Source organism: Vulpes lagopus, chromosome 12 (assembly GCF_018345385.1).
Source record: "Vulpes lagopus strain Blue_001 chromosome 12, ASM1834538v1, whole genome shotgun sequence".
Classification (NCBI taxonomy): Eukaryota; Metazoa; Chordata; class Mammalia; order Carnivora; family Canidae; genus Vulpes; species Vulpes lagopus.
The window spans coordinates 37,159,550-37,186,470 of record NC_054835.1 but is presented as its reverse complement, the minus strand read 5'-3'; the positions used below and the strand labels follow the sequence as shown (position 1 = coordinate 37,186,470).

At 51.7% G+C, this 26,921-nt stretch overlaps 1 protein-coding gene across 1 annotated transcript; it reads left to right on the top strand.

Moving 5' to 3' along the window:
• Positions 1–5,517: 5,517 nt before the first annotated feature.
• Positions 5,518–15,225, top strand: CDK5RAP3 (CDK5 regulatory subunit associated protein 3). Its single transcript, XM_041726994.1, has 14 exons — positions 5,518–5,629; positions 5,858–5,903; positions 8,992–9,123; positions 9,395–9,495; positions 9,839–9,887; positions 10,542–10,720; positions 10,917–11,053; positions 11,276–11,420; positions 11,807–11,917; positions 12,459–12,534; positions 13,285–13,373; positions 14,007–14,212; positions 14,590–14,761; positions 14,868–15,225. Exons 1-14 carry the CDS (start codon positions 5,624–5,626, stop codon positions 14,931–14,933), a joined length of 1,515 nt encoding a protein of 504 aa, XP_041582928.1. The 5' UTR covers positions 5,518–5,623; the 3' UTR covers positions 14,934–15,225.
• The last annotated feature ends 11,696 nt before the right edge of the window (positions 15,226–26,921 follow it).

Below are 26,921 nucleotides of genomic sequence, written 5' to 3'. Positions count from 1 at the left end.
ATTTTACCTGTTGTGATTTCAGCTATCGCAGGCCTCCTCTTAATTATCATCTTCCCAGGGGTTTATATGAACCAATTATTTTGCAAGGCCCTCCTGCCTCTGCAAGAAGTGTGCATAGTTGGAGTATCTGGCTGGCTCAGTTGGTGGAACATACAACTCTTGATCTCTGGGTTGTGGATTTGAGTCCCACACTGGGTGTAAAGATTATTTAAAAATAAAATCTTAAAGAAAAATAAAGAAGTATACATGGTTGGGGATCCCTGGGTGGCGCAGCGGTTTGGCGCCTGCCTTTGGCCCAGGGCGCGATCCTGGAGACCCGGGATCGAATCCCATGTCGGGCTCCCGGTGCATGGAGCCTGCTTCTCCCTCTGCCTGTGTCTCTGCCTCTCTCTCTCTCTCTGTGTGACTATCATAAATAAATAAAAATTAAAAAAAAAAAAAAAAAAGAAGTATACATGGTTGTCCCAGGAAGGTGCCCACAGCTTTCTAGATCTGTCACTTTGTCTGAAAGCCAAAGTGTCCTCTTAGAGTGGACAACCAGTCTAGAAGACACCAGAAGAGACTAAACACTCATCTCAGCCTAGGTATTGGGAAGAAACTGGAGGGATGGTGGGATGGGCCCTAACCTGGGGTACAGTAACCAAGGGTCGATGGCACCAATCCCATCTGTACTGGAAGGGCTCCTACTGGAGACACTCATCCCCCCACTCCTTGACTCCAAAATCTAAGCCTTTCTGATGCCTGGGACCTAGGGGGAGCGGGCATAAGGCTGTTCTCTGACCCGCACACTGGAGAAGGAGCCCCAGTGAGAATTGTAGTGGGCAGGATTTGCTGAAAACCACCTGTGGCCTGCCACTGGAGAATGTTACCAGAATCAGGTGCGGGCTTTGGAGGCTCTGGCCCATCTTTCTGAGAGGGACCAGCCTGGGAAGTAGGCCAAATCCTTGGCCTTCAGGAGATTCATTTCTGGGAAGAGCAGTATTGGGAGGGGAGTTTGAGATAAGGCTATAAACTATGAATATCTTTTAAACAGGCCGTTTTATTGCTTTATAATTTTTTTAACTTTTAAATGCACCTCATTAGGGGGTGCCCAGGTGGCTCAGTCAGTTGAACCAGCCACTTTAGATTTTGGCTTAGGTAGACATCTAAATAAATTTTACCTATTTGAAAAAGAGAGAGACAGCAAGTGCAAGCAAGGGGAGAGATCGTGGAATTGGGCCCCTGTGTCTGGCTCAAGGCTCTACTTGGGGTCAGCTTGAGATTCTTTCTCTCTCCCTCTCCCAAGGCCCTCCCCTTCCCCCATTTGCACTTGCTCTCTCTCTAATAAATAGATAAAATCTTTAAAATAAATAAATTAAATAAACGCACCTCCCTAAAACTAGGTTCAAGAATGATATTCCAGAGACCCCTGGGTAGCTCAGTAGTTGAGCGTCTGCCTTTGGTTCAGGTTGTGATCCTCACCGAGATTGGGCTCCCTGTGTCAGGCTCCCCACTGGGAGCCTGCTTCTCCCTCTGCCTATGTCTCTGCCCTTCTCTGCATCTCTCATGAATAAATAAATAAATAAATAATCTTTAAAAAATTATATTCCACAGACAAACATACAACATGCCTATCCTCAGAAATTTATCTTTGTTATCTGAGGCAAGTAAAATACACCCAGGGAGCCCCAAGGGTCTCAGTGCTCTATTGTGGCAGGAAGACCCAGCATCCTATTGGATTACAGTTTCAAGCAGTTCAGGGGCGCTGGTTCTAAGTCCTGGGCTAAGGAAGGAGGGATGCAAAAAAGAGCTGGGAAATGTGCAGCTCTCCTCTCAGACCAAGTGATCCTGGTCCCCACTCATTCCTAAATGCCCGCCTGTACATGCTAGACTTTTTATTCCTTCCTTTTTTATTATTATTATTTTTTATTTATTCATGAGAGACACAGAGAGAGACATAAGCAGCGGGAGAAGCAGGCTCCCTGCAGGGAGCCTGATGTGGGACTTGATCCAAGAACCCCAGAATCACGACCTGAGCCAAAGGCAGACGCTCAACCACTGAGCTACCCAGGTGCCCCCTTATTCCTTCCTTTAGGAGCATCCATTAAGTGCCTGACATTCAACATCAGGTGTCATCCAGGCACTGGGGTCACAGAGATGGACAAGCTGGTACTCCCTGCCAACAAGATGCTCACAGACTAGGTACGGAGACAGACTGGGGAAAAGCTACATAGAAACTACACTATAAACACCAAGATACCCCAGTTTCCAGGGCTTCAGCCCAGTTGGCAAGTACACCACACACACACATGCACATGCATACACACGTGCACACGCACACACACATATATCCCGACAATCTGTATGGCTGTGAGCAAGTACACAGAAAACACAGACCATAAAGTAATAAACATATGGAAGATAAAAGTAATGGATTATTTGAATGTCAAGGGTAAGCCTTTTTTTTTTTTTTATGGCTATTGTAGAAAGATAAGTAATGGGTGTTCTTGCCCAGAATGAGGGGTAGTAAGAAAGAACTTTGGAACAGGACAGGGACTGCAAAAGTAGGGGTTCCAGATATCTGGTGCAGCAACTGGGGAGAAAGTGGGAATCAAGCTGAAGCCACCAGGCTAAGGTGGCTGGGGCTGAGTGAATGGGGTAGGCAGGGTTATGGGAGAAGCCACATCCAACAGAGAACAAAGAATGCAGGCTGGAGAGCCAGACAGGCCTGGGTTTGAATCTCAGCCCCACCAACTACCAGCTGTGTGATTTTGGCCGCGTTACTTAACTTAGCTTTGGCTCCCTTACCTTTTAAAATCTGGCTAATAATAGTGCCCACATAATAAGGTTGTTGGAAGGATCAAATTAGATAAGGCTTGTAAAACATTTAGGTCTACACTGGCACGTGGCACATGGTTATCACTTAATAAGGAAGCTAACAACAACAGCACAGGATAGTCGAGCAGCCTGCCTGCATAGCCCCCTGGGGCTCTGTGCTTTCCTATCCAAAGCTGGCACAGGCCTGCTATGTCCTTCTCTACTTCCCTCCACATGCTGCCCTTTGCCCAGTTTCCTGTCTGCTAAATCAGCAAAGAATTGTGAGAATCACAGTCAGAAGCACCCCACCTTGCCACCTTCCGACGGCTGCTGGAAGCCCACACTCCTCTGCTGTCTGGGGCAGTCACCCTGAGCCGAGGCCAGCAGGTCGACAGAACTAGTCTCAAACATCTTTCTGCTACACATGAGTCACCCCCGGGAGCTGTGGGTGGAGTGAAGTGCTGGTGGTCTCTGCCTCCACCAACTCACCCTGCCCTGCTCTGCCCCACCTGTTGGTTCAAGGAGGAGGGATGCGCCTCGAGGGTGGGGCAGGGCCTTGCTTCTTGGGATGTCCTGGGGAGCCAGGAACACATAGTTGGAGCCCAGTAAGTGTTTGTTTAATCACAGGGGAGCCCCAGCAATTCTTACAGCCTGAGTCAGGACTCTGAGATGGGAGCCAAATTCCCACGAGAGAACCCTGAAAGAGGCCTTTAGTTCTGCCCTAAGAGCCATTTCAAGGGAAATCTTTCAACCCACTTTATAATAATGGCGATTAATGTTTCATGCACACACAGACACGCATAGAGTCTACAAAGCATGAGAAATATATTAAAGCATGTTGTAAACTGCAGAGTTGTACATCTAGTATGTTTATTTATTTAAGCCTATAAACAGAAATACCAAGACAATCAGGATAGGTGCTATCTCCACATTGAGGAAACTGGCTGGCAGGGGGGTTATGGAAATAGTCCAAGGTCTCACTGGGCAGAAATCTAGGTCATCTCACTGCTCTATCACACCATGCAGTTCAGTAACAAATTTACTGGGTCCCAAGTGCTGTGGTGGCACAGAGGTGGGGGGTCCGTTAGAAAGAACCGGGCAGAGCCTTGGGAGGAGCTAACATCCTGGAAGGGGAGGGACCCCAAATGGCCCCAATACTCAGCCCTGTGTGATCACCTGTCTCACCACCCTGTCTCTCCACACCAGCCATTGCTTTCCCAGTCTCATGCCTTCCCTCAGCTTCAGCCACTGCATGGATTGATTATGGATCAGTCAGCCTGTGGCTCTCCAAAAGCTATATCCCCAGTCCCAGGGCTCCCCTGAACTCCAGAGCTGTAGACCCAAGTGCCTCCTGCACACTTTTGACATGGGGGCCTCCCAGCATCATTCACTGGGTAAGTTCAAGATCCCCAAGATCCCCACCCTCCCCAGTACCAGTTCAGCATCCTGCATTCCCCGTCTCAGATGATGGCACTCCTCATCCAACCACCTAGGTGCCATTCTTGCTGTCTATCTCCCCCACCCACATGGCCATTTGATGGCCAAGTTCTGTCCCATTCCCTCCAAAACATCTCTCAAATCCAGCCCTTCTCCTCCTCCTCCTGTCTTGTCCTCCATCAGGCCCTAATCTCTGCAATAATAACCTCCTGACAGTCTACCTGTCTCCAGTCTTATCTCTCGCAAATCTATCCTCTGCGGTCACAGGTCCTTCCCCTCTTCAAACCCTTCAAACCCTCCTCTAGTGGTTCCTCCCTGTCTGCAGGGGTGAAGTCCAAGTTCCTTCATGAGGCTCCTCCCTATGATAGGACCTTTCCACCTTTACAGTCTCCTGGCTGGCCACTCCTTGCCCCAAACTTTTACTTCACAAATGCTGGCCTGCCTTCACTGCCACTGCCACCACCAGCATCATCAGTGTGAGACCCGTCGGGGTGCCCTCTTGAAATTCTTCCATCATAAAAATTTATTTATTTATTTATTTAAAGGTTTTATTTATTATTTATTCATGAGAGACACAGAGAGAGAGGCAGAGACATAGGCAGAGGGAGAAGCAGGCTCCCTGCAGGGAGCCCAACGTGGGACTCGATCCTGGGGACTCGATTCTGGGGACTCGATCCTGGGACTGCAGGATCAGGCCCTGGGCCTAAGGCGGCACTAAACTGCTGAGCCACCAGGGCTGCCCCAGCTCTTTTTTTTTTTTTTTCCCAGCTCTTCTTTTAAAGACTCAATGTAGGTGTTATCTTTGGGATGCCTCCCCTTCCCCGCCCTAATCTACCCAACACGTAGCAGGTACTCAACACGTCTATCAGAGAAACTCAACGGGAAGGCAAAATGTGACAAGCGCCACCCACAAACGACGACGGACGGTAAAGCCAGGCAAGGCGGGAAGGAGGCATTTCTAACGGCCTCCGGGTGTCCAGGGTCAGCGCTAGGACCCTCTCCCGAGCCAGGTAATCCTAGCACCCGAGGCTCGGCGGCCACCTAGCCGGAAGCGGCGGGTATCAGCTCTCGGGCGCCCCCTGCCGCGAGCTCGCCGCCCCTGCAGCCTTTTCTCGGCGCCCCGCCCCTCTCCAGCCCTGAGCCCGCCTCGCGTCTCCCATTGGCTGGCTCCCGTCCTCCCGCCTCTCCGGGCTCAGCCATTCGGAACCCCGAGGTGGGTGGGGCTTGTGGCCAGGGGAGGAGCGCGCGTCCCGATTGGCTCGGAGGAAGGTGGCTACGTGGCCGGAGGAGGCGCGTTCGGGCCTAAACAGAGGCTCCGCTAGCCCCGCGCGGGATTGGTTGTAGGTGGGGCTGGCGTGGGTCGCCAGCCGGAAGCGGAAGTGGAGGAAAGATGCAGGTGTGGGGCCTGGAGCTGGGGGCTGTGGGGGGCTGCTCCGGGGACCCGGGCTGAATTCGGCCCGTCAGTTCCTGGCCCGCGTCGCCGGCCTCTCTCCCGGGCGCGCCCCCCACCCCGGGCCCGTCATTCTGGCCCTGCAGGGCGGCGGTTGGGCCCCTGAACCGAGCGTGCAGGTGGCACGCCCCCTCGGCGCGCTCACGTCCCGTTCCCCGGCGTGTTTCCCACCAGGACCATCAGCACGTGCCCATCGACATCCAGACCAGCAAGCTGCTCGGTAGGAGGGGACGCCCCGCGCAACCGGCTGCCAGGGGGAGGCCCTGCCCTTTGCTGCCTGTCGCCAACAGCTGGGAGCCCCGATGCCCCAAGGCCCCTGCTGGGGCGCTGACCGCTCGCGGTGATCTGCTCCCAGCCGCGTCTGCCTGCCGCGCTCGGAGGAGCGGGAAGGAACCGTCCATAGTCTGTACTTGAACCTTCAGCTTCCACCGTATAACATCATGCATGACACGTGCGGTCAATCATCAGGCCCAGATTAGTGGCTTACTGTAAAGATGGTCAGCTACTAAGTGGCAGATAGGAAGTTAGAGTTCGAGTCTGTCAGACTCCAATGTCTATGCTTTTTGTGTAGAAAAAACTTCCCTCCTTTTAAAAGAAATTATTTATTCATGAGAGACACAGAGAGCCGTGGAGACATAGGCAGAGGGAGAGGCAGGCTCCCTGTAGGGAGCCGGATGTGGGACTCCATCCCAGGACCCCAGGATCATGTCCTGAGCTGAAGACAGATGCTCAACCACTGAGCCACTCAGGCATCCCCCCCCCCTTTTTTTTTAAGAGAAAAGCTTCCATCTTCCTCTGATTTTAGGAGGAAGAGGGACATAGACCCAATTGGGAACAAAGACCTTTTAGTGGCCAGGCCACCTTCCTGCTGTCTATATCTGATCTAAATACCTCCTCATTATTCACGAGAGACAAGAGAGAGGTTCTCTGCCTCTCTCTGTCTCTCGTGAATAAATAAAATCTTTAAAAAGAATAAATAAATACATACATACATACATACATACCTCCTCAGTTCAGAGCCAGGGAAGGACCTCCTCATATATGACCCTTCCAGGCAAGTGCACTACTCCTGGATTGTAAAATGCTAATTGCATTAATGGATTTGATGTCAGTTTTGTCATTAAGATGACATCTGACTAGGACAGCCCGGGTGGCTCAGAGGTTTAGCGCCGCCTTCAGCCCAGGGCCTGATCCTGGAGACCCGGGGTCGAGTCCCACGTCGAGTCCCATGTCGGGATCCCTGCATGGAGCCTACTTCTCCCTCTGCCTGTGTCTCTGCCTCTCTGTCTCTCATGAATAAATAAAATCCTAAAAAAAAAAAATGACGTCTGACTACCTCATCCCCTTCTAGTTCTACTGTATCTACAGAGTTTTTCTTTCTGAAGGTTTCAGAGGAATACAGCAGAGGGGATATAGCTGAAAACTAGTGTGAGAGCACAGTGTTCGATCAGTTGGCAGGTATGTTAACAAGGGCAGGGTTCTCAGTTCACTACTGTGGACTATTTAGTGAGTTCTATGCAGTGGCCACGTAATAGAGCTTTTTTTTTTTAATTTTTTAAAAAGATATATTTATTCATGAGAGACACACAGAGAGAGAGAGAGGCAAAGACACAGGCAGAGGGAGAAGTAAGCTCCATGCAGGGAGCCCGACTTCGGACTCAATCCCGGGATTCCAGGATCATGCCCTGAGCCAAAGGCAGGAGCTAAACCGCTGAGCCACCCAGGCTGCCCTGGAGCTTCTTTTTTAAAATATATTTTTATTTATGTATGTATTCAAGAGAGAGAGAGAGGCAGTCTCCTTGTGGGAAGCCTGATGCAGGCAATCCCAGGACCCCGGGATCAGGCCCTGAGCCAAAGGCAGATGCTCAACCACTGAGCCGGAAGCGGCTGGGACAGGTGTCCCCATAACGGAGACAAATTCAGATTTGTCCCAGTTCTTCAGCACTTGTGCACTCTTGGTGCATGAACTTGTCATTGGCTATGGAAAGGACCAGGAAAACAACAACCATTCGTTGAGTCTTTGCTCTACCAGGTGCTGTTTTAGGCACTTGACATTGTAAAAATGAGCATATTTTACTTGGATTTATTGAGTCCTTGTCATATGCCAGGCACAGTATTCCATTCTCTCTTGTGTTCAATATCTTATCTACATTTTATATGTGGGGAAACTTGACGCACAGAATGGTTGAGAGACTTAAAGTTGATAATTAGGGGCACCTCGGTGGCTCAGTTAAGGGTCTTGATTTTGGCTCAGGTCATGGTCTCTGGGTTGTGGGATTAAGCCCCATGTTGGGCTCTGTGCTCAGTGGGGAGTCTGCCTAAGGTTCTCTCTCCTTCTACCCCCCCCCCACGCTCACATGCTCTCTCTTTCTCTCAAATAAATAAATCAATCTTAAAAAGGGGGGGGGGGTTAATAATTAGAAGCCAGGACCATCTGACTAGCTCTTAGCTGTCTCCTACTGAGGAAACATGCATGGCTCTCATCCACCCACACCCTCTCCTAAAAACAGATCTGGGCCCAGAGTCCAGGAGGTCAGTCACGTTGGTGTTCTTGTGGTGCCAGGCAGTTCTTCACTGTTGAGAGTACCAGTGTTACCTAGTCCTTAGGGCGCTGCAGGTATTAGGGGCTTTACAGTTGTTCATTCATCCGGTACTTGGCATAATCATCTTGTATTTTCCATTGTCATGGTTAATCCCAGCCCTGAGGAAGTGGAAGTTGAAAGCATCCTCTGTCAGTAAGAAAGATATAATTACCCATGGAAGCAAAAATATTATGGAGAATTTAGAGTGGTCAAAAGTGGCACTTTGATGTCAGGACCAATTTAAAGTTTTTCTTTATCCCTGCGTGGAGGCAGTTGCTCTATAAAAGTCATACAATGGGGCGCCTGGGTGGCTCATATCTGTCTTCGGCTCGGGTCATGATCTTGGGGTCATGCTGCGGTGGGGTCTGTTTAACCCCAAGGGTCCCTTTGAGCCTCTCTCTCTTTTTTTTTTTTTAATTTTATTTATTCATTTATGAGACCAAGAAAGAGGCAGAGACACAGGTAGAGGGAGAAGTAGGCTCCCTGCCGGGAGCCTGATGCTGGACTCAATCCCAGGACCTCGGGATCACATCCTGAGCCGAAGGCAGACTCTCAACCACTGAGCCACCCAGGCGTTCCAGAGCCTCTCTTTATTCCCATGATGCTTGCACCTTAACCAATATACATATAACTTTTAGCCAGTGTCTTAGCATATTTCACCTGAATTAGTGGTGGGCTTCTGGCTGTGTCAGTGGGAATGCTGTGATGTGGGTGCTTCTCACACAGACTGGCTGGTGGACAGAAGGCACTGCAGTCTGAAATGGCAGAGTCTGGTGTTGACCATCCGAGAGAAGATCAATGCTGCCATCCAGGACATGCCAGAGAGCGAGGAGATCGCCCAGCTGCTCTCTGGATCCTGTGAGTGCTTCTGGGCTACATTACCAGAGCCCCTCTTTCCTGGAGCACTGGATATCAGCTGAGCCGCCCCCTTGTTGTTTAGCTGTAGGGCTGACCCCTAGAGAGAGATTTATTTTTGGGGTACAGATGCCAGTTTCTTCCAACACAGAATGCTGAGAGGGAGAGCTATACATGCTAAAGTTCTCAGCATATTCATCAGTTAGCCATGTGCTCAGAGTAGGTGGGGAAAATACTATAATTCCCAAAGTCTTTGTTTTTCGTTGCTTTTTAGACATTCACTACTTCCACTGCCTAAGGATTGTGGACCTTCTCAAAGGCACTGAAGCCTCCACAAAAAATATTTTTGGCCGGTACTCTTCACAGCGAATGAAGGCAAGTGTGGGCAAAGCTGCAGGGTCAGAGTCTCTGGTCTCGCTAAGGGTCCAGTGCAGATGCCTATGTAAGACTGTTTCCTGAGCTTTCTCTTTGCCCCCAAAGTTTATTCCAAAGTAGATCCTATGCCTGGGTTTACGTTTTCAGTCCTACTGCTTTGGGGAGCACTTGTTGATGCCACATTCTTAAAAGGAAGTGTGTGGGGGTGTCCAGCCAGTGTTATGAAGAAGAGGTCTGTGTCTGATGTGATATGAGGGCTGGGGAGCGTCCCCCCTGGGGCTTGAGCTGGTATGTGGCTGCTGAGCGCCATTCCAGCTCACTTCCTATTTCTATCCTCACCCAGGACTGGCAGGAGATTGTAGCCCTGTATGAGAAGGACAACACCTACCTAGGTAAAGTGGCCTAGCCTGGGAAACCTGGTGTCCATGGGGCGGCCCACTCCCAAGAGTTCTGAGACTCTAGGCTTCTAGGAGGCACAGTCCTTGTGGGGGAAGAAGCTGGGGTATAGATGTTTACCAGGTGGGCAAAGAGGTTCCCCAAAGAGTATTGGGAGGAGGAGGAAGACCAGGCAGGTAGTAGGTATTGGCCAGGCCGGGCCTGGCAGGTATGTGTAGGTCCTCATTACTGACCTCTTGGTGACTGACCCACCTCCTCTGCACCCCTAGTCTCCACTGGGAAGAAGAGGGGCCACATTGGGTGCCTGAGAGCATAATTACAGGGCTTATGGTACTTTGGGGTATGTTTCCTCAAAGTCTTAATAATAATAGCTCATACTTACCAAGCACCTACTAAATGCAAGGAATTATACTCATGTTTTATGTGGATTCTCTCTCTTAATCCTCATGGTAAATATGATTGTCCCTATGTTACAGAACAGGATTGGATTAGCGAGGTTGAATGACTGTGTGAGGTTCCACGGCTGGGAGGGGGGAGCTGGGAGGCCAAGCCACGCTCTCTGCTGCCATGGGGTGTATTTGCACGTGTCCCAGGGGCATGTTTGCCTCGGGGTGTGGGCATCTGGGGTAAATTTCCTGGGCTCCTTTCAGTGGAACTCTCCAGCCTCCTGGTTCGGAATGTCAACTATGAGATCCCCTCACTGAAGAAGCGGATCGCCAAGTGCCAGCAGCTGCAGCAAGAATATAGTCGCAAGGAGGAGGAGGGCCAGGCGGGGGCTGCCGAGATGCGGGAGCAGTTCTACCACTCGTGCAAGCAGTATGGCATCACGGTGAGCTGGAGGGCACCTGGCGCCTCTGTTGGCCTGAACCCAGCCCCTTCGCTTTTGGGAGAGGCTCCCTTCTCGGCCAGTTTTGCCCTTCTGAGCCAGTGTCTCACCCATCTGCAATCTTTGGGTGTTCTTTTTAGCTCGCTGCACTGTGCTTCCCACTGCTCCTGTCTTAGCCCTCTTCTCCCATCCTCTCTAGGGAGACAACGTCCGAAGAGAACTGCTGGCCCTGGTGAAAGACCTGCCGAGTCAGCTGGCTGAGATTGGGGCAGGGGCTCAGGCCCTGGGTGAAGCCATCGATCTGTACCAGGCCTGTGTGGGGTTTGTGTGTGAAAGGTAAAGGACCTTAGTTTCTCTCCAGCGCGGGGGGGACAGTTGACCTATTTTCCTTGGCTGTTCTGTCTCCTCTACTTGGGCTTTTCCCACCTCACGTTTTGAGTTTTGGTTTACACACGTGAGCCTGTGGGAGCTCCCCCATCTGGCCTGGGGGTGCAGGCCGGAGCCCCGCGTGGGCTTCACGTGTGTGCAGCAGGAGCGTCAGGTAGTGCTCTGTTGCAGTCCTACAGAGCAGGTGCTGCCAATGCTGCGGTTTGTGCAGAGGCGGGGGAACTCCACGGTGTACGAATGGAGAATGGGGACAGAACCCTCTGTGGTGGAGCGGCCCCACCTCGAGGAGCTGCCTGAGCAGGTGGAAGAAGACATGGTAAGACAAACCTGGCGAGAGCCATGTCCTCATGCCCCACAGCTCCACCTCTACCTGAGTGCAGAGTCCCAGAAGGAAGAAAGTAGGATTTGGGTGCGAGAGACCCTAGCTGGAAGGGCCCAGAAGGCCCTCCTTTATTTTTCCAGGCTTCTTGAGGCCAGAGCAGAGATGAGTGTTGTAGAGAGACTCAGCAAGCTGGTTGACCTTGAACTAGGAATCCTGTCCTGTGAACTCTCTGAAGATGTGCTGTCCTTCAGGGAGCCCCCAAGCCATTGCCCTTCAACAGTGTGCTGGCGCCCCCTAGAGGGGCAGCTGAGACCTCTGGGGAGGCACACCCCTTTCTTTTCACCCACTTTCTCTAAGCTAACACTTTTTTCCCCTGCTAGATTGACTGGGGCGACTTTGGAGTGGAAGTGGCTGCCGAAGGGACCGATTCTGGCATCTCTGCCCAGGCTGCTGGAATTGACTGGGGCATCTCCCTGGAATCAGACTCAAAGGTTAGGAAGCCCTCTTAGCCCATCTCTCTGAGGACTTGCTGTGTGATCTCTGCTTTGGTGTCAAGAGAAGTGTTGTCTGTCTTTAAAGATGTTACCTGAAGTGTGCAGCCCCGGTGGCTTAGCAGTTTAGTTCCGCCTTCAGCCCAGGGTGTGATCCTGGAGACCCGGGATCGAGTCCCATGTTAGGCTCCCTGAAGGAAGCCTGCTTCTCCCTCTGCTGCCCAGCCCCCCCCCCCCCCCGCCCCGCCTCTCAAGTTAAACAAAAAAACTTAAAAAACAAAAAGATGTTGCCCGTAGACCTCAGGCGAGGTATAGTCCAAGGGGGGGCATTTGACCCCTTTTCTCCTGGTATGTGGGGGTCTTGGCAGGTGGTAACTCTAAGCAGGGATGAGGGTAGCAACATATGTGGCTGCAAGTCCTTCATACAGTTGAAATGTGCAGGCATATTGAGCTTATCAAGGATTTGGTTTTGGTTTATTCTGTCTCCCTTTGCTGGGGAAGATTCTTGCAACCCTGCTGAGCTTCTTTGCTTTCCACCCAGGAAGCTGGAGGTGATGGGATTGACTGGGGAGATGACGCAGCTTTGCAGATCACAGTGCTGGAAGCCGGAACCCAGGGTAAGTGCCCTCCTCCCTGTAGCTTTGGCAGGAGTGGATGCTCAAAGGTCCCTGTGTCTCTGGAAACAAAAAAATGCACTGCCAAGATTGGGCTGCTCACACATCTAACTGTTTTCTCAAAATCATGATGATGATGTGAGAGTAGAGTAACGGAAGTTCTAAAAAAAGTATTTTAAAGATTTTATTTATTTATTCATGAGAGGGGATCCCTGGGTGGCGCAGCGGTTTGGCGCCTGCCTTTGGCCCAGGGCGTGATCCTGGAGACCCGGGATCGAATCCCATATCAGGCTCCCGGTGCATGGAGCCTGCTTCTCCCTCCGCCTGTGTCTCTGCCTCTCTCTCTCTCTCTGTGACTATCATAAATAAAAAATAAAAATTAAAAAAAAAATTATTTATTCATGAGAGACAGAGAGAGAGAGACAGACAGACAGAAGGAGAAGCAGGCTCCCTGATGGAGCCACTAGAGGGCGGTGCAGGATGAAACTTCGTGGCCGACAGAGCTGAGGGGCCCTTTCCAGGCCCTAAAGCCAGCTCTGTGGTCCTCCTCCCAGACTGGCAGTTGGAAGTAGTGTGTGATTCGAGTTAAGACAATGGGAAAAGGTAACCCTTCCCCTCACCCTGGGGTGAGACATCAAGTAGCTTCTGCAATGAGTTTTTGTCCATATTAGCCCACCAGAACTTCTCAAAGTTGAGGGTCTTTTTCTCTGGTCCCCAGCGACTTTATCATTTGTCTGACTCTCTTCCTGGCAGCTCCAGAAGGTGTTGCTAGGGGCCCAGACGCCCTGACACTTCTCGAATACCCCGAGACCCGGAATCAGTTCATCGATGAGCTCATGGAGGTACCTTCATCCTCTGTGGATGGACCCTTCCCGCTTGTGTTCATCTCCATCTGTTCCCCTCCCAGTGGCCTGGTGGCTGGTGAGGGCCTCATCTGTGTTCATAGTCCTCACCTGTTCCCTTTTCTTTTTGCTCAGAGAGGCTCCTCTTAGACTCCAGGGCAAAGGAGGACAAAAGGTTGGAGTTTCTCTGGTTAGAATAAGAGTGATAAGATATGTGGCTGGTTCCCAGATTCTTCCCAGCCCTTTCTTAGTCCAGGCTTCTCAAATATGGATTCCAGTTCCCTGAATCTCATTCCTCTCACAGAGAGAAAATACCTTCACTGGGACAGAGAGAACCCGTCAAATCTCTGTGTTTATAGTTATCTGAGCCACATGTTGGGAAGAAGGAGAGGTGTCCAGGGCTGGGGGTGGTGGGGAGTGAGATAGCAGGAGGGGCGGGAGATTAGCGGTGGAGGCTGCTTCAGGCTCTCACGTCATAGTTGGTAAGTTTCTAGCAATTAAAGTGTTCAGAAGAAATAATCCCTCCTCACCAGGAGTCTAGCCCTCACATCTCATTCTTGCATTATGAGCAGTCTGAGGGCTTAGCCTCTGAATTCTCTTCTTGGTGTCAACCAGATCCTCTTCTGCCCTCAGCTCGAGATCTTCTTGTCGCAGAGAGCCGTGGAGATGAGTGAGGAGGCAGACATTTTGTCTGTGAGCCAGTTCCAACTAGCTCCAGCCATCCTGCAGGGCCAGACCAAGGAGAAGATGGTTACCATGGTGTCGACACTACAGGACCTGATTGGCCGGCTCACCAGTCTTCGAATGCAACACCTGTTTATGATCCTGGCCTCCCCAAGGTCTGGCTTTCCTATTGACACTGGGCTCTTCCGGAGCGTGATGTGGCGTGCTGCCATCTTGAGCAGCCCTGACTCTTTGCGTTCCCCTTCTCCATGACTCCTCAGAGCTCTTCTCTGCCTCCCATGGCAGCTCTGTCACAGCTGGGATCCAGGGTTCTCTTGGGGCAGGATGGGGTGGTTTGACATATGCAGGCAGGCTCTGCTTCCCAAGTAAGACAGGAGAAGTAGGAGCCATAAACCTTGCAGGAAGGGAATGAAGGGGGTGGAGGCCAAGTCGCTGGGCAGGGATTTGGTTGCCTTTGCCTTTCCCAGTAGATGAATGGGGATACTCAGGCTACTCAGCTGCCTCAGACGCTTAACCCGAGTGCCCCGCACAGGTATGTGGATCGAGTGACGGGGTTTCTCCAGCAAAAGCTGAAGCAGTCCCAGCTGCTGGCTTTGAAGAAAGAGCTGATGGTGCAGAAGCAGCAGGAAGCACTTCAGGAGCAGGCAGCCCTGGAGCCCAAGCTAGATCTACTGCTAGAGAAGACCAAGGAGCTTCAGAAGCTGGTAAGACAGGAAAGGCAAACCTGCCCAAGGGGAGGACCCCCAGATTATACAGAACGAGGCACCTTTTCCTCTCTGCTTCTACCCACTTGGTATCACTGTCTTTCAGATCGAAGCTGACATTTCCAAGAGGTACGGTGGGCGCCCCGTGAACCTGATGGGAACTTCTCTGTGACAGCCTCCACAGGTCCACCTGCCCGTCTTCCCAGCCTTCTGGCAGGAGGGGAAGACAGCCTGGGCTGAAGTGGCAGGGCCCTTCCTAGCCAGAGACCAGGGGATTGGAGGATGGAAAGCCACGTGAAGGAGCCATCTCCTCGATGGTGACCTTTGACACTTGCTATACTCTCTGGCAAGAAGCTATCTTGATTGGCCCTACGACCCTCAGTCTGAGACCACAGTTTCTGGGGCTTCTCATCATCTAGTTGGACTTAATAAAAAAGGAAGAGGCTCTTGCTTCACTACTGACAGTTTGTGCTTCTCTGGCCCTTGAATCAAGGCTTTGCACCTGTTTGGGCTCTTGATCCAGTGGGCTGCCAAGGCCACCAGCTGTTCCTACAGAGCCCCAAGGGGGGAGGGACTTCCCCCCCTTTCTTGTGACAGGCAGGGCCCTAGATTAGTATCTACAAGTGGTTCCGCAGGGGGCTCTTGGGGATCTCCATTGGCTGGGCCCCTTTTCCTGTCCATGGCCAGGCTAGACTGCCCTGCTCAGGCCAGAAGCCCAAGGGTAGTAGTCAAGTGGCAGCCTTGTTGGAGCCAAGCAAAGCTGTATTTTCCTTTTAATCACAGCTTACCTCCAGGCAGAGGGAAGATGTGGTTTGGGAGGAAGGGTCTGATAAACAAGGTGGAGACAGGAGTTGTCACCTTTGCTAGCTAGCTGCCTGTTCACTTCCTCCCCATAACTGCCAGCACCGTGATTGGGTAGAGGCCACCCCAGGATAGCACCCCTCTCCCCAGCCACCTACCCATCCCCATTTCCCAGGAAGGGTAGGGGTTGGGGGTGGCCGGCAATTCGATTTTAATTTCATAGCAGAGCAGTTGATTCATGGCTCTTTGTCGCTGGCGTTGACTCCCGTAATGACTTTCCATCAAAATGAAAAGTGGAGTGACACCACTCATTATTCCTGCTGCTTGTTATCTCAGTTCTGGGGAGGGCCGCCCCCTCCCTGCTGCCTTTCAGCCGTCCTGGACAGTGAGTGATGGCCCCTATTAATCACCGACCCCGCGGACTCCGGCGGACACACGCTATCCAAAGGAGAGAGAGATAAGGCAGCATGAACTGCTCAGAGCCGCTCCTATCAATTAATGTCAGCCCATCGCTTCCCCCCAATCTTTGCGTGTTCACCTCCTTTTGGAGGTATCGGGGGCTGAAATTACTCTAGGAATTGGAAAAGGAAAAACAACCCGTGCGGAATGTCGAGGTAAAGCTGTCCTTAGAATCGAAGGATGTAACAGGGACCGGGTGGGCTGTACCCTGCCCTCCGTCTTTGTGGACATGTGCGGCCTAGGAAGCTGAGTCTCTTAGGCCCTTTCCCTCTGAGAGGGTGGCTGCTACCTCCTGTCCCACCTGTTCGGCTGCTGGCTCCACCGGCCTTCTGGCCTGCCTCTTGCAGCAGCCATCCACTCACCAAGGCATTGCTACCCTCGCCTGGTCAGTGTCCCTCGTCCAATCACCAGCTGCTACATGGATGGATGCTGTCGCTTCCAGGAACCTAGCTGCAGGGAGAAGCCCTGTGAACCATGTGACAACAGTGGACCAGTTTCAGGCCTTAAAATTTCCTGCTCCTGCCCTGCCGGAGGAGCACCTTGCCTGCCTGCCTGCTCTGCTCTGCCTGGGGTTGATGGCAGGAAGTCATACAGGCTGAGGTGTGGCCATCTTCACAGGAGGGGAAGTGGGTTTAGATAGGCTTCTCTCAGCAGATTTGGGGCACCTTGTTAAGTGGTGTGGTTAGGGGACTGTTCTCACAGGGATCAGACCTCATCCACTGCTTAGCTGGTAAAATGAAGGCCTACCCTACACTGATGTCAATTGGGTTTGTTTTGTTTTGTTTTTTAAAGATTATATTTATTCATCTGAAAAAGAGAATGCATGAGCAGGGTGGGGTAGGGGGAGAAGCAAACAGGGAGCCCCGACACGGGGCTCGATCCTAGGACCCCAAGATCATGACATGAGCTGAAGGTACGTGCCCAACCGACTGAGGCACCCAGGCACCCCAATGTCAATTGTCTCTTAAAAGTCTCTAACCCTATAACATTAGTCTTGTCCAGAACCTTTAGCTCCTAGCCTTTTGGCCTGGGCTTCACTTCCTGGAACCCACTTTCCCAGCCACGCTGAGACATTGGAGATCCCACCCGGCTCCTTTACCCCATAGGAGAACAGTACTGTGTCTTGCAGATCTGCTCCCAGATTCCCCTTAGCATTGCTCTGATTGCAGTTGGGTCCCCACTTGCTTTTCTCTGAATTGCCTGACAATTCATTGTGAGGATTAAACGAGTTAACACACACAGAGTTCTCAGAATGCTGTCTGGCACAGAGAAAGCACTCCTGAACAAATGTGAGCTCTTAGTTTTGGTTTGTGAAACAGTGGTTAGGGACTCTTCATCCCGGTCTAACTTGCCTTCCAGGAAGGGAATGGTGGGAGGTTCTTTGTGGAGCTTGAAGACCAAGTTCTGAGCAGTCAGATTCTGGGGCTTCGAGAAAATGTTCTGGGAGAGGAGGAGGAGGCGGACCAAGATTTATCCTTAGTTTGGTGTGAATCGTATTGCCAAGTGCACACCCTACCTTCATGTTCACTTTTTTTTTTTTTTAAGATTTTATTTATTTATTCATGAAAGACACACACACACACACACACACACACACACACACACACACAGGCAGAGACACAGGCAGAGGGAGAAGCAGACTCCAGGCAGGGAGCCCGACATGGGACCCAATCCCGGGTCCCTAGGATCACGCCCTGGGCGGAAGGTGGTGCTAAATCGCTGAGCCACCTGCCCTCATGTTCACTTTTATGCCACCTTTTTCCAGGGAAGATTTCAGTCTCTCTCACCACTCAGCTCACTTGTCACCTTCCTTCAGACAATGGGGCAGAGTCAGTTTTCCTAGATCCTCTCTCCCTGCTAAATCCAGCTGCCCAAGCCCCATTACCGTCTCTCTGCTCACATGAAGCCTTTCTTCCCACGTCTTCTCCAAGTGCTGCTCTAGTCAGAGTCCACAGAAGTAGGATTCCTTTGCACCGCAGCTTGTGATGGTGGCCACGACCAGGAGCTAAGCGGAGTGCTGACAGCTGTTCATCTGGCTTCTGGCTGCCCACTAAGGGCTTGCCGAGGAGATCGGGTCCTACCCATCTAGAACTAGCTCCCCATGGCCAGTGTGGGCAGGGATTCTCTCTGTCATGCAGAAGGGAATTCTCACTGAGAGAATGGCCTAGAGCCAAGGACCAAAGCAAAGCACCCCCACCATGCCGGGGTGGGGGCTGCAGTCCTGCTTGTTCCCTTACATGTACCTCCCTGCTCCCCTTTCTGTCTCTCTCCTTAATTCCCAGATGTTGCTTCAGTCTCCCCCCTAGAAACACAGGTCCTGTGGCTCTTCCCTGACTCCTCATCTGCATCTGCTTGTCTTGTCACTAATTTTTATTTCATTTAATTGCCACCCATTCTCTCCACATTCCTGTACACGCTCATACGAAACCTGATAATTGTAGTAGGTTAGGAAGGAAACAGGCAAAGCATCATGATAATTAGCACATTCTCTAGATCTGGACCGCCTGGGTCAAATCCTGGCTCTGTTCTTGCCACCATGTGATCTTGGGCAAGTCCCTGGACCTCTCTGGGCCTTCTTTCCTTCCCGTATAAAATGATACTGCTGGCCTCAGGGTAGGGAGCCATGGCAAGAGCGTACAGTGCCTAGATGGCCACTGGCCCAGTAAGACTCCACAGTCAGCTGTTGTGAGAGGGGATGGACCCAAAAGAACCTGGACTTAAAGTCAGAAACTTGTGTTTGGGTGTCAGCTCTGTATGTCCCAGGTATCCCTAAATATCCTGAACCAAACCCATAGCTTTCTCCATTCCACTCTTCATCCCTATCTGATATTTTCTATAGGTCAAGCAGCAGGCTCCTGGCCCCTGCTTTCTCACCCTCATCATTCCCCTGCTTAGACACTCTGACGCCCCCTTAGCTCCCTAAGCTCCTAGAGTATCAGGCCAGCCTTGGTAATTGGATCTCTATCTCCTTTCCAGCCTGGGCATCCACCCACGACACCAAACCCACATGTGTCCTCAAGCCCCAACCCACTTCTTGGCCCCCTCCTAGCCTTCCTGCCCCACCTCAGACAAGGCCCAAATACATCTCTGTGGACATTTCCAGGCCCCGACAGGATGAGCCCCTCTTCCTCAGCAGCATCCCGAAGCCATGTGGAGATGCCCTTCACCTCTCTGTCACGGCGTCACAGTGCAATCCTGGCACCTGTGCTCCACCCTGAGCTGCCTGAGGATAGGAACTGGCTCTCGCTCACTTTTGTGTGCCCTTTGGAATCTCAAAATTAACTTCTCCAAACTTCAGTTGTCTTAATGATCTCTAAAGTGACTTTGACCTCTAAAATATTACTGTCGTGGGGCCCATGAGTTAGCAAAATTGAAGAATCCCGCAAACATGGGAAGTTGGGAAGGAAATTGGGTTTAACTAGGCTTTTATGATGGACCGGTGGTCAACCTGAAATCCTTTCTACGTGCTTTCCAGTGGGAGCACCTGCCCTGTACGTGTCCCGGGCTCCCTCCGTCCTCTCTCCCTGTTTAGTGAAGGGCTCTCCTGGAGAGCAGAGGAGTAGGGCTGTTGTCCCATCCTTTGGGAGACACCGTTGCTTCTGCTCTGAAGCTGAGGTCAGTCCCCACGATGGAATGCCGCTCCGATGCTGGGCTCCAAGCAGACTGCTCTGCGTGCTGTGGGGTCAGGCCCCAGGTTGCCGTCCCGCCTGGAGGATCCCGCAGCCCATCGGGAGGGGGTCAGGGCCGCTCCGGGGCCACGGAGGCTGGGTGCCAGCTGACCGCAGACCCACGCCTGTCCTCCAGGTGCCCTTCCTCTGCGCTGATGAGCCCGGCCTCCCTGGGTAAATTGGCCCTGAGTAAACTCTTACTTATCCTGCCTGCCACCCTCCCCTCATTCCCCAGGCTTCAAAGAAAACCAGTTTGAATATTTAAACTTCTCCTGTGTGTCTAATAAAAAGTTCTGCACTATTTAACGGCCCAGCTATCCATTACTGTCGGGAGCTGCCCTCTCCTCCCAGCCTGCCCCTCCCTCCCTCTCGCCCAAACCACGTGCAGCAAAGCCATTTGTCACAGCGCTCCCGCCGGGGGCTGCGCTTGGCTGTGTCTGAAAGGACAAGCCGCCCCACAGGGGAAGGTGGGAATGAATAAAGGGGCTATGCAAATTGCTGCTTAATCTGCAGAGAAACACCCAGGCTTTGGGGAGACGCTCATTACTTCTTTTAACTGTGATTAACGGGCAAATTAAACCCAAGCCCTTAACTCTCTCCTGGCAGAGGACTTGAACGCAGAGCCGGGGACTGGCAAGGCTGAAGGGAGGCTCTGCTCTGTAGCTGCAGCCCTCGGGACTGGGACAGTGGAGCAGGAATGCTGCCCCTTAACATTCGGCACAGTGGGCATTTGTCGGTGGGGTCGGAAGGATGAAGCCCTGATGAGGGGGAGCAGATGATATGTGAGGAAGGAGGACTTCGTGGTCCCTCTGGGGTTTTTTTTTCAGCCACTCCAGAAAGAACAGGTGGTGACACTGAGATTTGCTGTCCTTTCCCCACCACCACCACCAAAAAAAAAAAAAAAAAAAAAAAAGGCGCGAGAATCCCTTAGGCCTCACCTGTCAGGATATACTCTTAGGACCAAAGAGGCTTTAGCCACAAACCTAGTCCCAGAAAAGCATGTAAAAGGAGCCTCCAGATGTTCAACTCCAAAACTGACCTTGAGGCTGATTAGCCCTAGAGAATGGGGGAAGAGGTAAAGAAGCAGGAGGTGGGGGCAGAGCATTTTCATGGGAATAGAAACTTGGGAATAGTCAGACAACAGGTTATACAGGTTATAGGCATACACTGTGGGACACCCACATTAGAAGGCATCAGAGATTGACAGTATCTGTTTTTTTTTTTTTTTTAAGATTTTATTTATTTATTCATGAGAGACACACAGGCAGACACACAGGCAGAGGGAGAAGCTGGCTCCCTGGCGGGGAGCTTGATGCAGGACTTGACCCCAGGATCCTGGAATCACACCCTGAACCAAAGTCAGACACTCAACCACTGAACCACCTAGGCGCCCCCAAAGTATCTGTTTCTTACTCTGTGTGTGGTTAAGATAATGTGGGGATCCCTGGGTGGCTTAGGGGTTTAGTTCCTGCCTGTGGCCCAGGGAGTGATCCTGAAGTCCCAGGATCGAGTTCCACATCAGGCTCTCTGCGTTGGGCCTGCTTCTCCCTCTGCCTGTGTCTCTGCCTCTCTCTCTCTCTTTCTGTCTATGAATAAATAAATTCTTAAAAAAAAAAAAAAAAAGATAATGTGACCCAGCTCATAACACACAGTTGACCACTTTAACCCTTTCTGAGCATACAATTCATCGGCATTAAATACTTCCACATTGTTGTGCAATCATCCCTACCACCTACCCCATCTGTTTTTACAGGTGATTGAGCCTTTCTGTAAGACCTATAATCACCTCTAACAACCAGCAACAAGTGAAGTGGAACTCTGAAGATAGGGAAGTAGTGCTCGAAATTGAAAAATATTGGAGAACCCCAGCTGGAACTCTGGGGCAGTTGAAGCAGAGGCCTTGATGCTCCAGAGGCAGGGTGGGTTGGAAATCCTGTAGGGACTCCCCGTTAAATGCAGGTCCCCTAAGCCCAAGTGATTAGAAGGTGAAAGATGACATACAATAGTGACAGACTGTCTGTCAACTTGACGGGGCCGAGGAGAGACGCAGGCCCGTATTTTATTTTGTCGGAGAGTGGATCAGCGGGTCTGTCATAGAAACCAGGCCTGACAGCTCGCTCAGTGACTCGGCTCCTTTTCCTTACCTCCTGTAGCCCAGCTCCACCATCTATTAAAACATCCTGGGCTGTCAGGGATATTAAAAGGCTCTGTCACTCCTTCTTAAAACAGTCATAAATACAATCTGGACATGAGCATTTGGGCAGGAGCCCTGGTGCTGAATGGGAAGAGACAACAGCAGGTATGCCTGCCTTCCCTGACAGCTGAGGCTTTGGCACCGTTCAAACAGGGAGCCTTGGACTAATCTCCCTTTTCTCTCCCACACAAGAAGCAAGGCCCTCTTCAACACTCGCCAGGGCCCCAGCATTTTGAAACAACTGCTCTTGAGCGTAGGATGTGGCCTTCATTAGCATGACCGCAAGCCTCCGCTTATCTCTGGGGCCTGGTGTGCTTAAACCGCACCTGTTCAAAGTGCCTGCCCAAGCAGCCTGCCCCCTGGGCCTCCCCAGGCGGTGTGGTGGTGGGAGGAACAACAGCGTAGCAAGGGAGCCCTAAATTCAACCTCCTTCCTCCATGGTAGAGTTTGCTTCCCACCCCTCTCTTACCTTTCCTGTCCTATGAAACCTTGGGGCTGACCCACCTTGGGAAGAAGAGCTATGCTGGGAGGCCAGAAGCAGCCCTGAGGCCTTCCTGGTGGCCTTCCCAGAATGTAGGCTGGAACTTGTAACCTTGCTAATTGGAGGAGCCCAGTCAGCCCTGAACCCTTGAGTCTCCCCAAACTATGGGGGCTAGCCCCCAAACGAGGCGGCCTCTTCCTCTCTATATATTTGATAAGAACACATGACTGGACCCTTCCCCTCAAGAGAATCCTGTTTGATGATGGGGGTTTCTCTAGCTTGCAGCAGAGCCATACACACCAGGACCAGGCACATTCCCTTGGCAAATTCTGACTCTGGCCTCTGTCTGCTGGGCTGGGTAGTTTGCTGAAACACGCCACGCGGAAGGCCTTGTCTGTGACCTCCTCTGTTGGCATCAAGGTGGCGCCCAGGACCTTTGCATCTTGAGATGTCCTGTCTCCCAGACAGCGTGCAATGGCCAGAATTGCTTCCCATCCAGTTCTTCCACTTAGCTTTGAGTACCTTTTGAACTATGGACTGTGTTCTTTCCAACAGAATTACCTTCTTGACAGCTTTCTCCAAATATCTCAAGTCAAGAAGTGTCAGATTGTTATCTCCACCCGCTGCCCCACTATTTATTAAAAGCCTACCTTATTTCGTGGTACAGCCCCAAGGAGCAGTACTAATAGGCCTGTGTGTGGAGGTAAGAGGAAGACAGGTTTCTACCTAGTATAAGGAAGCCCTTTCTGACAACTAGAGGTCCCCAGAGGGCCCAGGTGAGAAAGTCACCATCACTGAGGACCTCGGGCTGACACTGGATCAGTATCTAGGGGGGCCGCTGCCAAGGTTGGGAGATTGGGTCCGTGACCCTGAGATTCAATGGTTTGGGGCACTTGGTATATCCAGAAGCAGGACAAGGCCTAGCAGCTGTTCACCAGCTGCCTTCCATGTGGCCATCTTGCAGTTGATTCCCAGATGGTCAGACCCCTCACCCTCCGAGGTCACAGGGCCAGCTGCAGGGGAGTGGGCCAGCCCTTCTTCGCTCTGGGAGCCCTCGGGCGGGCAGGACGCAGAGAGGAGATGAAGCCGAGAGCCCCTCTGGGTGAGAAAGGCGCAGAGCTCTCCTCTCCCCCTCTTGCTCTGGCTGGCTTCCACTGCCACCCCCTCCTGCCCACTCCCCCCACCCTTCACCTGCCCCGCATTTTCCCTCCCTCCTTTGCTCCCTCAACCACCCCCTCCCATCACCATGGCGATAAAAGGGGAGGTGGGGTGGGCTGTGCCCCGTATTTTGAGTCGCTCCACAATAGCCCCTTTCTCTGGAGACACAGGGGCTGCCTGTGGAACTAATCTCCCTCTGCCCATCAGCTCACAAAAGGCCAGGGAAGCCCCTCCCTCCGCCCGGCCGCCCTCCGTGACCCCGGGCCCGCTTCCGGGTGCGCTTCCAGCCCTCCGGGGCCTGCAGCTGGGCCTCTCTCACGGGATCCTGCGCACAGGCAGGGTCACCCCGGCTGACCTCCCCCAGGGACAGAGGTCAAGCCCCTTCTCGGGTCTCTGATGCGATTGGAAGGTTGCTGCAGCAGGGGGAGGGGGGAGGGGGGCGGAGGAGGGGACTTTCTCTTTTAATGTAAAATTGAAAGACTCCCTGTGCCTTCCTGTCTGTGCGAGTCTCCTCGCAGGGTCGCCTGGCCTCGGACCCCCTTGGAAATCTGGGCGTCTTAGAAATGGGTTAAATTGGCAATGGGGCTCACTCAAACCTGATCCCAGAGTATTAGAATCACAAAAAATCCTGGCGTGGGAAGTGGGAGAAGCTGTTGTAGGGCAGCAGGGCAGGCAGAGTCAGCCCTGGCTTTGAGACTCCAGTAACTTGCTTGCTGCAGTCGGCTTCTAGACACCTCCGGGCCTTGCTATGCTCATCCGCAGAGTGGGAATGATAATAGCACCCAACTCAGGGGTGGGAACATAGCAAGTGAGATCATGCACGCAACGTGTTTCTTCGCATAGCGCCTGGCTCCTGGAAAGTACTCAGGATAGCATAGCTGTGACCATTTTAGCAGGAGGGAATTCCCAGGCATCAGGAATCAGCTCCTTAGCTCAGGCCAGGTCATCCCTATCTCAGAGTTAAAGACGGGGAAGGCACCACCCCCAGTGAAGAATATTCAAGGCAGGGTAGCTGGTGGGAACCCAGACTGGAAAGTCAGAATGGCTGGGACTCAATCCCAGCTTCACCACCTACCGGCTATGACACCTCCCTTTCCTCCCACCTACAATGGGAACGATGATAGTATCCACTGCAAAGGTTCTTATGAAGATCTCGTATGTTAACACATGTGAAGTGCTCAGAAGGGAACCTGGCTTGTTGTCCACATGACATAAACAGTTGTGATTATTATCGATGTCATGGTGGTTGGGGCTCTGTGGGCCTGGTTTCCAGAATAGGGCATATTTCAAATATTCAAAGGCTTTGTTCCTACAAGGCCCCTCTCTTCCACGTCATGCAGCACATTCTGATTTCTGGCAAGGAATAATATATGATCACTCTTACTTGGTTGGCTGATGAAAAACCACACATTTTGTCCATATAGACAGCAGCTCTAAACAAGGGACACAGCTAACCCAGAAGGGAGTAATTGCCCTCTTCTAAAACAGGGCCAAGTGAAAGATAGGAGTTCAGAAAGGTCGAGGGAGGTCTGGCAGGAGCTGCCAACAGCTCTCCTAACCTGCCCAACTTATTACAGGAATCATTTCAAGAGATAATTTAATGTTCTCCCTCTGTGGCCCTATGTGCTCCTGAAGGGAAAAATAAATAAACAAACCCAAGCACCCCAAACAACACATGCTTTATGAAGACATCACTTACTAGTTTTGTTTAAAGATATTATCTATTTATTCATGAGAGACACAGAGAGAGGGGCAGAGACATAGGCAGACGGAGAAGCAGGCTCCGTGCAGGGAGCCCGATGCGGTACTTGATCCCGGGGCTCCAGGATCACGCCCTGGACCAAAGGCAGATGCTCAACCCCTGAGCCACCCAGGTGTCCCCACTTACTAGTTTTTAATGGTACAGTTATTAATATTACTCTCCCAGCACCTCCCCTACATCTATCTGATCACTGGTGAGTTATGAACTTTGAATTCTGATTGTTGCTCCCATTACTGAAAACATCTCTGCCCGGTCCTGACAGGAAGAGAGAACCAGCCTTTCACATTCGAGGGGAACTCAGAGACTGGAGCCCCGGCAGCTACCCCAGCTCTGGGGGGCAAGGCTGGCAGATGAGGCAGGAGAGTGAGAAAGAACCAGTGAAGGTGGGGCAGGGGGTTGCCCGTCAGGTATGTTGGTGGAGAAAGAGCTAGATCATGCCTCTAGTTCCATAACCCAGCCCAACCTCTTACCTTCCAGGAGCTCATTTTTTTCTCTTACGAAATAGAAATTTTTTTTTTTTTTTATGATAGTCACACACACAGAGAGAGAGAGGCAGAGACACAGGCAGAGGGAGAAGCAGGCTCCATGCACCGGGAGTCCGACGTGGGATTCGATCCCGGGTCTCCAGGATTGCGTCCTGGGCCAAAGGCAGGCGCCAAACTGCTGCCCACCCAGCGATCCCCAAAATAGAAATTTTTAAGAATTCTTTTCCCCTCTGCCATTTTTAAGTATTTATGAAGTGCCAGGCATTGTGCTAAATGCTTTTCTCATTTAACAAAGTCTCCTAAGCAATGTATATGATACTACTAGTTTAATTTCCACTTAATAGATAAGGAAACTCAGGCCAGAAATTTAGAAGCTTGCCCAAGGTCACACGGCTGGTAGGCAGGGATGTTGGATTTGTCTGACTCCAGGGTCCAAGCCCACAGCTGTTAGGCTACACTGCCTTCCAGGGGCAGTAACACCTGTCTTCCTACCTGGCAGGGTGGGGGCAGTCAGATGTGCCCACAGGAGTGCAGGGGCTCTGTCAACCACGCAGGGCGCTCACACACATGGTGTAAAAAGGCTTTCCCAGCAGAAGGCAAAAGAAGAGGTTGGGCTGGGGTGAACTGAGATCAGAGCTGCCAAAGACAGCAACCTCCCCAAGGGGACTGGATTTAGCGATGAGCATGGCTACATCATAGCAATACTCACTTTGGAAGAACGCATTATAGTTGATTTCATTTGATATGTGTGGACAGACAATGAAAGGGAGAACATTCTTATGTTCTGGGTCTTTCCACCCCCACCAAAGGTTTTTTTTTTTTTTTTTTTTTTTTTGGTCTTGCTGGGTCATCCTCAGAGGCTCTTTGGTCCAATTGGGTAGATCAGATACTACTTTTTCCTGCTACCCAGAACCCTGGCACCACACTGGGCTGATGCCCTTGGGGAGGGGAGACCTTCCAAGCTCAGCCACAGTAGGGAGTGGTAGAGTTGGCAAGAGGGCACAGAGGTGGGCAGGAGTTGTGGATGGTGGGGACAGGCTCCCCATGACTTTTCTGGCCTGGCCCAGATTTGCTGGGCACAAGGGGCAGCCTCAGGCCCAGGCCGGCTGCTTGGTATTCTGCTCAGGCCCCTGTGTCCTGCCTCCCGGCTCC

Excerpts from the sequence above, each read along its gene's own strand:
- CDK5RAP3 (XM_041726994.1), top strand. Across the intron at positions 5,904-8,991 it reads CCAGACCAGCAAGCTGCTCG|ACTGGCTGGTGGACAGAAGG; the intron begins GTAGGAGGGGAC and ends CTTCTCACACAG. Across the intron at positions 14,213-14,589 it reads ATGATCCTGGCCTCCCCAAG|GTATGTGGATCGAGTGACGG; the intron begins GTCTGGCTTTCC and ends TGCCCCGCACAG.